This window comes from Rhinolophus ferrumequinum, chromosome 10 (genome assembly GCF_004115265.2).
Source record: "Rhinolophus ferrumequinum isolate MPI-CBG mRhiFer1 chromosome 10, mRhiFer1_v1.p, whole genome shotgun sequence".
Taxonomy (NCBI): Eukaryota; Metazoa; Chordata; class Mammalia; order Chiroptera; family Rhinolophidae; genus Rhinolophus; species Rhinolophus ferrumequinum.
The window spans coordinates 24905540-24919999 of record NC_046293.1 but is presented as its reverse complement, the minus strand read 5'-3'; the positions used below and the strand labels follow the sequence as shown (position 1 = coordinate 24919999).

At 37.3% G+C, this 14460-nt stretch overlaps 1 protein-coding gene across 1 annotated transcript; it reads left to right on the top strand.

Moving 5' to 3' along the window:
• Positions 1-823: 823 nt before the first annotated feature.
• AICDA (activation induced cytidine deaminase) lies at positions 824-9491 on the top strand. The gene is made up of 5 exons (XM_033117719.1): positions 824-912; positions 5368-5515; positions 7446-7716; positions 8023-8138; positions 8557-9491. Exons 1-5 carry the CDS (start codon positions 905-907, stop codon positions 8608-8610), a joined length of 597 nt encoding a protein of 198 aa, XP_032973610.1. The 5' UTR covers positions 824-904; the 3' UTR covers positions 8611-9491.
• Positions 9492-14460: the final 4969 nt, after the last annotated feature.

Below are 14460 nucleotides of genomic sequence, written 5' to 3'. Positions count from 1 at the left end.
ACAACAACTTGACTTGGAAAAAGTCCTGGAAGTACACACTGTCACCCAATAAAGTCCTGTTCCCCTTCTCCAATTAAAAAAAAAAAAAACTTAAAAAAAATCTTTAATAGACTGCATTGTATGAGGACAGGAACTTAAAGCCTCTTCTTTAAAAGCCCAACTTGTTTTCCAAGTTCAATGCAGTCATTGAGATGCTGATTCTGCCTGATGAAACATTCTTTTTGCACTGTTTGAGATGCTGCTGCTTCTGACTTCAATTTAATATACAGCTTTTGTGGAAAAGTTGGTTTATGCAAAAATTACTCTTTGGTGTAATCATGTAGTCTTCTGGCAATTCTTGTAACATGATCAGAAAGAAAAAAGAACCAGTGGTTTGGGAGGCAAAATTTCTCTTTTGGTGCTGGTCTCTATTGAGATTCATTCCGAGATTGTTTAAACAAGGGAATAGATGCTTTTAGCTCTGGGAACACAAGATATTATTTAAATGAACATTACTATTATGCTTTTAAAATTCAAGATATTATTTGTTACCAAGATTACAGCTGGCACAGTGTCGATTGCTACAGTCTCCCAATCTTTGTTACCTGGGGAGCATGGTCTGGATTTTTAGAGAAGCAGCCCTCAAGGAACCTGTACATTAAGCAGAGGGCCCTCAATCATTTTTATCAATGTGACTCTGCCATTGACAACCCCACCCATCTTCACTGGACCCAAACAGGAGGAAGGCCATTGGGGTACCTGGTGGTGGTGATGCTGTGGGAGGAGGAGCCCAAAAGGGTAAGCTCAAATTTGAATGTGTGGGGCCAATGCACCACTGTCAGTCAGTGAAGCAGCTGGGCTTGAGGCAAGCCTTTCCTTGGCCTCATACTTTCAGGGAGACACGAAAGACACTCTGGATTCCACTATGGACAGGTAAAGCGGCAGTCTCCTCATGGGTGGCTGCACTGGCTTTTCTCTCAGAGAAAATCTGAGGAATGACATACCTACCCCTTTCTCTTCTATAACTATCTGATTCACAAGATCTGCTTGGTCAAGATGCACATTTATTTCTCTGGATCTGTCTCATCTTCTGTTCGGATCTTACATGCTGTCTACTTAGTTCTCTCTTTCTCTCTCTTTTCCATATTTATACGAACATATATGTACCGTGTATTGACTTGTACTGAGATTTGTACTGCAGTTAGATCTAGTTTGTGGTAATAATATTAACACAGCAAATGTTTAGAGACTCAAATCATGACAAGGAAATAGCAATACTATACTAAAAACAGTAGTGGTGATTGTAATAATAATTTTATAAATACTCAACTATAAAAAGCACATGAAGATAAACTTACCTAGGGAGATTTTACTGAATAATTTAGTTACGTTGTAAGGAAATTATTTCATTAAATGCCAATATTCAAAATAAATTGCTTGAAAGTCACTATCACTGTGTCTATCATAAGGAGAAAAATTTAGTCAAGCAAGTTATTTAATGTTATAGGTCCAATTGTTAAGCAGTTAATGGTGTTTTTCTCATTTACCTAGAAATTTCAATTTCTTTAGACATGGCTGGACTTACTTCTTAAATGTGTATTCTGTAAGATTTTCACAATGTCTTCACATGCAGTTTATGTCAGTTAAGTTACTATCACAAAACTAATTTTATTCCTGCTTATGATTACTATAAATTTATGAGAATGATACCTGATTTATATACTTTATCTCAATTTATTTCTTTTACAAAGAATTTACACTTACAGAGTTAAGATTTTTAATGGTAGAATAAGTGTTCTTCAGGAAATGTTCTTGAGAGCAAAAAATGTCAAATGTCTGCTCTGTTTCAATAAAATTTTGAAAACTAAAGTATAAGTCAGAGGTAAGGGCTCAGTGGAGATACCTGTATAATAAAATGTAAAACAGTGGTAAAATCAATAGTTGAAATTCAGAGAAAGTCAAATAAAAAAGGAGGAAAGATGCAATTCAACAGGAGAAAAAGGGAAACGTATAATTATCATTAAGGAAAATAATACCTGCAGAACTCATTAGTGATGGCACCCGGCAGGAGAGGTTGACTTTATCACAATTATTTTTAACCCATTTGTCTCTGGTTTGCATTGCTGGGGATGCAACTAGTGTTCTGCCTCAGGGAGCACAGCTGTCCAGACAGCTGTCAAACTATACGCCTGAAAACTGCCTCTTCAAAGTCCTTTGTACCCAGAAGAAAACCCAACAGAAGAACAAGGTGCTGGCAACAGGCTTCTAGAAGTGATGGATTAAGACAGTTAATTAACAAGTCACAGTCATGCAATTCACTTCACTGTGACTAGTAACTTTTGACAGAAACAGTAAAGAACTATTGTATTTTCATGTGGAATAGGAAGTAAAAGTCCATCTGAATTCCTTTACCTATGTCATGTCATTTTCTATAATTTTCAGAACACATTTTCTTCCTCATGGTAACAAGACCCGCCATACCACCTGCTGTGCTTGATATAGTTAACCCTGCCCACCCTTTATCATCCATGTAGCCCAGAAGGGTAGGTTAAATGTAAAGGAGATTCATTGGTACTGAGATGATGCTAAATCTGTTTAAAACTGACTGGGCCCCAAAGAGAGATATTTTTTTTCTTTCTCTTCAGTATTTACTAAATACTTATTATATATTCAACTTACATATGCTATGGGCTATTATACGCTAAGTATGTAACCATAGTAAAAGTAACGGTGGTAGTAGTACTATGGTGATTACCATACGAGATTGCTATTATTTTAAAATAAAGCCAATTATTATTAAATCTTTGTTAGCATCCATTTCAAATTCCTGCCAAATAAGCATGTTTAATTCTAAAATAATATGGTTGGCTAATTTTTATATTGTCTGACACACATAATGTGTATATTGGTGATAAATCTCTGCCACAGGATTGAAAGTGTATTCATGTGTGTAAAGCAAGACATTTAAATTGAGACAGCTATAAAAAGTTCTTGTCTTCACTTATCTTCTTAATAAGGTTGACATTTAGGTACTTAACTTTTAAATTCAGGATCTACCACATGTATACAATATTAAAATATCAATCCTCAACATATATCCATACAAAGACTGGTACATAAATGTTCACAGAAGCTTTATTCACAACAACCTCAAAGTGGAAATAGACCACATGTCCATCAACAGGTGAATGAATAAACAAAACGTGCTATGCCCATGCAATGGAATACCACTGTGCAGTAATAGGGAACAAACTACTGATACAAGCAACATCATGAACAAATTTCAAAGTCATTATGCTAAGTGAAAGAAGTCAGACACAAAGAAAGAGATGATGCATGATTTATATGAAACTCTGGGAAATGAGAAGTAATTTACAGTTACACAAAGCAAATTAATGGCCGCCTGGGGTGGGGAGGGGAAGAACTGACTGAAAAGGTGAGAACTTTGGGGGAGGAGTGCCCTGGCAATGTTCTGTATCCTGATTGTGGTAGCAGTTTTGGGTGTTTACATCTGCCAGTACTCATAGAACTGTACAATTTAAATGGCTGAAGTATGTAAATTACACCTCAATGTAAAAAAAAAAAGTGAAAAAAGTTTCAATTCTCTTGCCAGCAAACCGTATTCAAATCCTTGACAAGGTGTTTATTTTTACAAATTCTTTGCATTTCTGCCCAGTGCCATTAGGTGGCAACATTATTTCCACAAATTGGATAAATACATTTCTGGAAAGGACTAGGGACAAAAACCAGAGACACTATTGGTGCTTTGGGACCAACCACAAGGTGTAGCTTATATTATGTTCACAACAACAAAGAAACTTGAGTCAGCAGAGAGTATTTCAACAAATTCAAATCCACGTAGTGCTTATGATATGCAAGACACTGTGCCAAGAGCGAGGAAACACCAAGCAAGAAGACCAGTCCCTGCACGTGAATATACCATAATATTTAGATTACACTGCCAAATTAAAAGAACAGAATACAAAATTATATGAGATCTGTATAATCAAAATCAGGTAAATATATTCTTATAAAAAGACTAGAAGGAAAAACATAATTTTAACAGTGATTGTCATTAGACACTGTTTAATTACTAGATGCTGACTGATATTCCAAATGTTAAATTTCTTTAATATTTTAAATTTTATAACTTTCTACTTTTTTGTAGTATTCAAGTTGACAACAGTCAAGTATTGCTCTTACACTTTTAAAAAATATATTACTCATAAAGTGACACTTTCTGCCTCAAGATACAGAAAGTCTAACCAGAGAGACAGAGGTATCAGCAATCAATTGATAACAAAGGAGGAAGTCTTTGATAGGGATAAGCTGGAGAACAAACAATGGGAAACTACAAGAGGGGTTTTGGTTGCTGTTATTTCGATTTTTGCCTGGTACATTTGGGATAGTGGTGGTGGGAAAGGCCTTACTAGAAGAATTGAAACTGTGGTTAGGCTTTGAAAGATGTGTAGGTTTTGCCCTGTAGAAAAAGGTAGGGAAGCACTTAGTCAGGGGAAGTGCCGTCAGTACGATGCCTGGAAAGAAAAAGGAAAGGGGACTAGTGCCAGGGGCCTGCTGCAGAGGGGGCCTAAGTGACGGAAAAGGGGGGAAAGTACCAGGAAAGGAGGCAAAGATGTAAATTGATGTCCAAATGTAAAAACTGGCCTAAATACCACATTAAAGAATTTGGCGTGTATCCTGTAGGCAGAACAGAATCGTTAGGGGTTTTTCAGCATGGGAAAGATATGGTCACATCTGGGTTTTGGCGAGATCACTCTAGTATAGCTTGGATAGCTTGGATTGAAATAGAAAACAGGATAGAGCAGGTACAAATTCAAGAGATAGTTGGAGATTTGAGTCAATAAATTTAGAGTACTAATTAAATATGAGGAGTGAAAAAGAATCAAAGGTGGTCCCACGCTTTTGGCCTGGCTACCTGAGATGGAAAAGTCAGGAGGACAGGCAGGGCAGTCTCATGATAGGGCAGTTTAGGAATAAAATTTTTGACCATATTGAGTTTGAAGTACACATTGGGCATTTAGGTAGAGATTGCCAGGGAAACCTGAAAAAATATAATTATGGGACTGAGGAACAAGTTTGTCATTCCAAGTTATTAGCATCTAGAAGATAGCTGAGGGAGGAGACTGTCCTGTGAGCTCGTATGGCTTTGGGGTTCTTGCTATCTCTCAACTGGTCTTAAACATAAGCATGAAAAGGGTTTATAATGGATTCCAAGCTCAGTAGGTCTTAGGCTTCCAGCAAAGGAAGAAAGAATATCTTCTCTGGTTTGGCCCAAGTAATTATAGATTTAAAAACAACTGAAGGAAAGGCAGGAATGACCGAGAATGAGCTGTACTCCTGCATTTTTCTCCCTCTTTTTACCCACAGCCTCCTGATGAAGCAGAGGAAGTTTCTTTACCATTTCAAAAACGTCCGCTGGGCTAAGGGTCGCCATGCGACCTACTTGTGCTATGTGGTGAAACGGCGAGACAGTGCCACCTCCTTTTCATTGGACTTTGGTTACCTTCGAAACAAGGTATCAATTAATATTTGCTTCTGAGGCAATTAAAAGCTAAACCGTGGGTACTTTTAGAGCCCCCTACCTGCTGATGGTACTACTTTCAGCCTGTTTTGCATTTGTCCTCACTAGATTCCTCAAATTTTAAAAAATACTTTACATGTCAAATCAATCATAATATATAATACCCCAAAGGATGTCATTCAATGTTCTCCCCATCGTGCTGGGCACATTAATGCCACACTTTGCTTCAATGCCAAGAATAACTGCTCCCAAACTTTCCTCCACTTTCCTCAGCATCTGAATTGCCTTTGAAATTAAGGAAGAAATCAGAGGTAAGAGCCTTTTGATTTGGGGAGAATATTATCAAATCATTCAAGCTAAATTTTAAATGTGAAAAATAAGTTGTGTCTCTAGAATGTTTGAAAATTAAGGAAGAAAAATTTAGGAAACATGAACAATGACTCAGTGCTGTTTTCCAAACGATTTCTGTTCCCTCTGGCTCACATAGAGCATAGGCCAGTGCGTACATACAGCATGGCGAGATCCAGAAAACTGAGTACATTGCCATGTATTATGTGCTCCCGTGTGTAATGCACACCCATGTTTTTGGCCCAAACTTTCAGGGGGAAAAAAATCTTTCGTTTTAATTTTTCAGTTCAAATTTGTATTTGTTTATATTTAGGTACTTATTTTTTGTATTATGAAGAAATTTTAGCATTGGTTTATTTACTTATTATTGCACTTTTAACTCAAAAGCATAAATAAAAGACTTGAAAACATTTATATAGAGATGGAATTAGTACTACCCATGTATGATGCACATCCTTATTTTTCCTTCACAAATTTGGGCAAAAAAAGTGTGCATTATACACGGCAAAATAAGGTAAATCAATCTCTCAGCAACGGAGATCAGAGAATTGCATTTCCAAGAAACTTTTTCACCAAAATCCAAATGGGTTGAAATAAGCTTCTGCTAATGGATATTTCCTCTCATAACATGCAGTGACATCTGGTCTCGAAGAACCCATGGGTGGAATGACATTATCTAGCTCCTTGTTTAGTGCTTATTTTCCTATTCAGTTTTCTTTGCCTCCCTCCCTATTATGTAAATTACCTCACTGTAATTGTTTTACATCCTAATCTCTTTCCTATTTGGTGATATGACACATTCTAACTATAGAAGGCTTTGCTGTTACCAACCCTTTACTTCCCTCTCATGTAATGAGGACAATACCAGCCTATTTTACTGATAAGATTAGAAGATCGAGAATTGGGTAACTTGTTTAAGTCACATGAGGGGTGATGCCAGAAAATGGAACCTTGGTCTTCAGATTCTGGGACTCACGACTTCTCTGCAGTACTAAGTGGACTTGCTATATCTCACTATTGCGATTATTACTACAATCACAGGAATCATACAATGAACAAACACATTATTTAATTGCTCTCAGCCCATAGCAGTGCCTACTGCCTCTCGTACAACACTGACCTGCGGGCTTCACAATAATCTATCTTACTCTTCCAGCCCTTCCAACCATAAATTTCCCTACCTCCACCTAGTGGTATATTTCTACAATGTTGCATCACCAAGCACTTACAAGCCGAATTCCTTCCCCTCAAAGACGCAAAAAGTAACTTCACTAACACAAATCCAATCTCTACTGAGATCATGTGATGCTACTCCATCTAAATGCAACTCATTTTATCCTCCCCATTCCTCAGAATATCCATAGCCTTTCTCCACTCTTCAGGGCCTAGGGCGCAAGGGTTCTGGCTCAGCACTGCCCTTTCCCGCAGTTGCTTAAACTTTCAGTAACTTAAGGACAAAATTACAGACGCCCCCAAAAAGATCATTGTGGGAGGGACATGGGTTAATGGCTGCAAAGCTACCAGCAACCCAACACAGGCCAGTAAACATGTGCTGAGTTCGGTGCTCCCTCCCTAGTCAGGTTGCCACGTGGAATTGCTCTTCCTTCGCTACATCTCCGACTGGGACCTGGATCCTGGCCGGTGCTACCGTGTCACCTGGTTCACCTCTTGGAGTCCCTGCTACGACTGTGCCCGGCACGTGGCTGACTTTCTGAGAGGGAACCCCAATCTCAGCCTGAGGATCTTCACCGCGCGCCTCTACTTCTGCGAGGACCGCAAGGCTGAGCCCGAGGGGCTGCGGCGGCTGCACCGCGCTGGGGTCCAAATCGCCATCATGACCTTCAAAGGTGCGAAGGGAACCTTTCTTCTCAGGCTCAGGGTAGCAGCTCTCACTTGGGATTGCAATCCAGAATACTAGGAGTCAGAGGAGAAATCCGGCGGCGGGGGCGGGAGAGAGAACTGTATAAGGGTTCTAGTTCACCTTTGGAGCCAAAAATTATCAACTAGAATTGGAGGAAAATTAATGGGGTTGGGCACATGGCCTTGGGAGAAATTATTATAGAATTAAAAAGCGGTGGGGGCTAGGGATTTCTTTCTTTCCTCTTGATTTGGGATCTAAGCGATCTTCTACTCCTTCTCCTCCTCTTTTAAAGATTATTTTTATTGCTGGAATACTTTTGTGGAAAATCATGAACGAACTTTCAAAGCCTGGGAGGGGCTGCACGAAAATTCAGTTCGTCTATCCAGACAGCTTCGACGCATCCTTTTGGTAAGGGCCTCCTTTGCTTACCTTCTTTCTCTCTCCCAAGTCATCGCCTCCTGGAGTTACTTACATTTTCTTTCCTTATATTTCTTACGTTTTCATATATGTATATGTGATTGTGTGTTTATCACTCTCTCATCTTCCTCTGACGAAAACATTATTTTCTATTTGTATTTTTTTGTTGTCATTTCTCCTACAATTGAGTTTATTCTGTTGTTTCACAATTCAGTGCCTTCGGCTAAGATTCTTTCCCCCTCATCCCCCCTCACGTGACTTCGTTCTGTTAGCCATTCCTCTGGATTTATTCCCCTCCTAGTAGAATTCCTTCCTTTCCTCTTCCCATCTCCTCTTTTTCCTCCTTCCCAACTTACCTTCTTCCAAAATGCTACAGTCATCCACTCAATTTATTTCTCTTTCTCCACAGCCCCTATATGAGGTTGATGACTTACGAGATGCATTTCGTACTTTGGGACTTTGATACCGACCTTCAAGAATGTCACTTACAATGAAATATCTCTGAAGATAGTGGTGAAAGAACGATCCTTCAAGAATAGTTTTTTCTTCAGCTCTCAATTTCTTAAGAGTTTAAAGAAATAATATTCATATATATGACTTTAAAAAAAAATGTATGTCTTGAAAAGAGAGAAGGAACACAGGCCCAGCAGGGTGATGCTGAACTAGTACAGTTTTTAACGCAACAATGTCCCCTACTGGGAAATGACAGAACTGCAGGGTCTGGGAGCAGCGAGAAAGCAGAAGGTAAATCCTTAAAAGCAAGGTGGGAGGATCGTGTTTTCATAATCTGTGTCCTTTATTATTTGACTCATTCTGAGTTTTCGATGGTATCAGTGATAAAGTTTTCTCTTTCCCTTTGGGGTTCACTTTCAAGTGAACAAACTTCGATCACCTCATGATCTATGGAAACTCCTAATGAGAGAATCTGAATAATTTTAACTCCAAACCATCTCTTCAAAGCATTACTATCCAAGCATGTGCTATATGTTTTAATTATCTGAGGCATGTATTTATGTTTGTACCTAAGAGCATTTCTTCTTAATATGGAATATGCATGGTCACCTTCAGGCTGCTTTATAATAAACAATGAGGACTGTGAAGATGACACCTAAAATGAGCTGGTGTTTCCAGTAACAAATCTGGAAATACACATCCTTTTAAAGTAGTCCATAGTTTAGAAACCACACTAAAACTTTACATATGATAATTAATGAATGCTTGGAAGGGAGTGGCTTGAATATTGAGAAGAGAAAAATCTGTTCTCTGCTATGGGTCTTTTTTTTTTTTTTTTTAAGATTTTATTGGGGAAGGGGAACAGGACTTTTTTGGGGAACAATGTGTACTTCCAGGACTTTTTTTTTTTCCAAATCAAGTTGTTGTCCTTTCAATCTTAGTTGTGGAGGGTGCCATTCAGCTTCAAGTTTTTGCCTTTTCAGTCTTAGTTGTGGAGGGCGCAACTCAGCTCCAGGTCCAGTTGCCCTTGCTAGTTGCAGGGGGCACAGCCCACCATCCCTTGCGGGAGTTGAAACCCACAACCTTGTGGTTGAGAGGATGTGCTACAACCAACTGAGCCATCCGGGTGTGTTCAATTTTAGTTGCAAGGGGCGCTGCCCACCATCCCTTGCGGGACTCGAGGAATTGAACTGGCAACCTTGTGGTTGAGAGCCCACTGGCCCTTATGGGAATCAAACCAGCAGCCTTCAGAGTTAGGAGCATGGAGTTCTAACCGCCTGAGCCACCGGGCCGGCCCTGCTATGGGTCTTTTAACCTCAGCAGTGTCAACCAGGTCACAGTTTTCTACTTTTTGTATGTACATGATGCTTCTCTCAAAGAACTGTTCACTATATAAGAGAGTGTAACAGGAGAGAATAATATTTGGGAGTGAAGGATGACAGAATATTGCAAGGAAATAATATTTTATCCAGCAAAATGTAGGGCGCCAACATGGCAGAGTTCCTATTTGTCCCTTACAACTATCCTTGACTGTGAAAAAAATATTCAGAATAACCATATCACTGTACAGTTATTACCCAGCAACCGTTGCAATACAGATAAGCAGATCCATAGGGAAAGTTGAATGCACAATTATATTGTCTTAATCTTATTGTATATAAATTTGTGAAAGAGTTAAATATTAAAAATCCTTATTTTGTGTATCCATTCATATTTTATATTATGCTATATAGTATCTAATATTCTTGTTATTATAATTTCCTTTTCAGATATATTGAAATGGATTCCTTAATGTCTCATAATTTTATACCTTTAGAAATGATTCTAATAATTAAGTACATAATTTGTAACATAGTCTAACATTGTCATAATATTGCTATGAAACCATTCCCTTAATTTTTAGTAAATTTTTCCCACAGGAAATTTAATTCTAGCTCATTTCAATCAACTGAATAAATGATAAATTATTTTGGAAGTTTTGGAAATAAGATGCTGAATAAAATAATTCTAAAAATGATTTATAAAAAGTTACATTTAAAAAGTATGATGGATTAGACTTGAGAGTCCAGAAATTAGCCCTTTCATTTATGTTCAACTGATTTCTGACAAGGGTACCAGGACCATTCAATTGGAGAAAGATCACTGTCTTTTCAACAACTGATGCTGGGACAACCAGATATCCACATGCAAAAGAATGAATTTGGGCCTCTACCACATACCATATACAAAAATTAACTTAAAATTTGTCAAATATCTAAGTGTAAGAGCTAAAACTATAAAAATCTTAGAAGGAAATATAGGTGGAAGTCTTCATTACCTTGTATATGATAATAGCCTTTTAAATGACACCAAAAGCACAAGCAACAAAAGAAAAAAAATAGAGAAATTAGATTTCATCAAAAACGTGTGCATGGATGGCCACGGGGTTTTGAAAATTAATTTGGGGAATGTAATCAATAATGTTGTAAAGATTTTGTAGGGTATCCGATGGACACTTGTCTCATTAGGGAGACCACGTCAGGGATGATGTAGATGCCTGATCACTGTGCTGTACACCTGAAGCTGAAGCTGAACAATAATAAGTATCAACTACATGTTTATGTGTATGTATATATATATATATATATATATATATATATATTTATATATGTGTTTATATATGTGTGTGTGTATGTGTATATATATATATATACTTACAAGAAGTGGAGTACAGCATTAGGAATAGAGACAGTGGAAATGTAATGGCTCTGTGCAATATCAGAGGGGTAGTGGATGGGGGAGGGGGTTCACACAGTGTGAGGGATATAAATGATAAACGTCTAAGTACTACTTTGTCTTGTGCACCTGAAACTAATTTAAAAAATGTAAAAAAAAACCAACTTGTGCATGAAAGGATAATACTGAAGAGTCAACTTAACAGAATGGGAAAAAATATTGACAAATAATATATCGGATAAGCATGTAGTATCCAGAATATATAAAGAACTCTTACATCTCATAACAAAACACAACCTAATTTAAGAATGGCCAAAAGACTTGAATAGACGTTTCTCCAAGGAAGATTTACAGATGGCTAATACACATATAAAAACATGCGCAACATAGTTAGCCATTAAGGAAATGCAAATCAAAACCACAATGAGATACCTCTCAAACCTACGAGGATGGCCATAAGCAAACAAATAAAAAAGGCATAATAACAATTGTTGGCGAGAATGTGGAGAATTTGGAAACTTCATATATTGGCTGGCAGAAATGTAAAATTGTGTAGTCACTATGAAAAACAATTTGGTGGTTCCTCAAAAGTTAAATATAGAATTAGTATATGATCCAGCAATTCTACTCCTAGGTATATACTCAAGAGAATTAAAAATATATGTTCAAACAAAAACTCATACATGAATATGAATATTCATAGCAGAATAGCCAAAAAAATGGAAACATCCAAACGTCCATCAACTGATGAATGGATAAACAAATGTGGTATGTCCATACAATGGTATTTTATTCAATCATAAATAGGAATGAAGTACTGAAACATACTACAACATGGATAAACTTTGAAATCATTGTGCTAAGTGAAAGAAGCCAGAAAAAAAATGCCACATATTGTATGATTCCATTTATGAAATGTCCAAAATAAGTGAATCCATAGCAACAGAAAGATTAGTGGTTGCCAAGGGCAACCATAGGGAGAAGGGAATGGAGTAACTGCTTAATAGACATGGGGTTTCATTTGAGGATGATGAAAATGGTCTAGAATTCAACAGTGGTGATGGTTGCAAAACATTGTGACTGTACTAAAAATCATTGATTTGTATACTTTAAAATTATGTGAATTTTATCTCAACTTTTTAAAAAGTCAGTATGACTTCGTAGTCAGGCTATCCTGAATTTGAGTTCTGGTTCCAAGCAACAGTGGGCAAGGTATTTAACCTGCATAGTCTTAATTTCCCATATGTAAAATGGGTATGATAATGTTAACTTTTCATATACAGATGGTCCCCGACTTATGATTTTTCAACTTACAATTTTTTGGCCTTATGATTATGCAAAAGCAATAGGCATTCAGTAAAAACCATACTGCACATTCTGAATTTTCACCTTTCCCAGGCTAGCTATATGCATTATGATACCGTGTGATTCTGGGCAGCTTCAGTCAGCCATGCAATCATAAGAGTAAACAACTGATATTCTACAGTGTACTGTGTTGCCAGCATTTTTTAAATATTGTATACTGATCACACTTAAGGTTGGCTAGGCTAAGCTATGATGTTTGATAATTTAGATGTATTAGAAGCATTTTCAACTTAGATATATCAGGATGTAACCCCATAAGTCAAGGACCATCTGTATTTTTGGTATTAAATTGGAAGATAACACAAAGCTGGTACTATCTTAGTGAATAGTAATCCTCTCTGTTTATAAGTCAGAAACCTACAAATTACCCCCTGACATCACCTCCTGCCACCGTATCCAGTACTGTAGACGTTGTATGCAGGACATTGGGATTTATTTACTTTTACCTCCTCTACTAGCACCTGAGAAAGAAACAGTGAAAAAAAAAAAAAAAAGCAGCCACTGATAGTCAAAAGCTGGCCTGACAACCATAACCAAGGTATATTTTCCTGTTGGACATAAACAGTCTCATAGAATGCCAATCTTAGACAAGATTACTCTGAAACCATGATAAAATGAGAGAAAACAAAGCCACTTTATAAAGTGTCTGAGCCACCGCAAAATACCAAATACCCTCTCTTGACTAAAAGGAATGACTGCCACTTCTTAGATTTATTGACATACCTCATCATAGAATTGACCCCACTTTCTCACAATATCTAAACTAAAGCAAACTCTCTTTTTCTTAGACCCTCCGCCACCAAACCAAAGCCTAAATTCTATAATTGAATTTATAGTCATGAAGTGTCTCAGTAAGACAAACACCCTCTAACTAAGACACCTCACTGCAAGAGTAATAAATCCAATTTTTACGTCTATAGGTGTGTTCTTTGTGTGCTCTTTGGCTGAAGGCCGTTGACACACCTTAGTTGGAGCTATCAACATCCCTTGCTTAGTCCATTGTAATATCTATGGTGCTCACTGATTCTTATTACATTTTACTGCAAATTATTTTGTGGTGATGACGATAATTGTTGTTTTTAAGAAAATTTCACAAGCAATAAATGCCTCATCTGTTAATCATTCATTCCTAATATTTACTAGATGCATAACATTTGTGACCAAGTCCAGAACTTTATCGAGCTGTAAAGTATTTATTCTACTTAAGACAATAGAATTTAATATCTAACATGGGCTGGAAATTCAGGACAATAATGTAGTTGCTTATCCACCAGATATTCCAGACCAGAACACAGAATCTGAAAATTATACAGTTCCAGGATAATGTTAAGAGTAAGAATGGACCCATGGGCCCTTTTGTACGGTTGGTTTGTCAACAAGAGATTCTCAAGTACCCTCAGCAACTAAACTTTAGTTACCAGATTTGGATAGATGAAATTTGGCACTCCCTACCATGTTGCAGCTAAATTCTTGATTGGATTCAACTACTTGCCTCACTGGTTGATTGGATTGTGGATTCTTTCCATAGTCTTGACTAGAACAGAGTAGTCATTCTAAAGTCCAGAAGTTGAATAGCAACGCAATTACAAAGCAGTTTGAGAAGTTGCTATATGACTTAATGACAAATATGTGTTAACAGTAATGCTTTTGATTTTTAGAAGGAATAGATTACTGTGGGTTGAATTAACCAAGAAAGGATTTAGAGGAGGTTGAAATTTAACTGGACTTTTGGCAAAATGTTAAAGAAATATATTAATGTTTCCAAAAATTCCTGTGGATA

Coding starts and splice junctions, on each gene's coding strand:
- AICDA (XM_033117719.1), top strand. Junction 5,516..7,445: donor TTGGTTACCTTCGAAACAAG/GTATCAATTAAT, acceptor CTCCCTCCCTAG/TCAGGTTGCCACGTGGAATT. Junction 7,717..8,022: donor CGCCATCATGACCTTCAAAG/GTGCGAAGGGAA, acceptor CCTCTTTTAAAG/ATTATTTTTATTGCTGGAAT.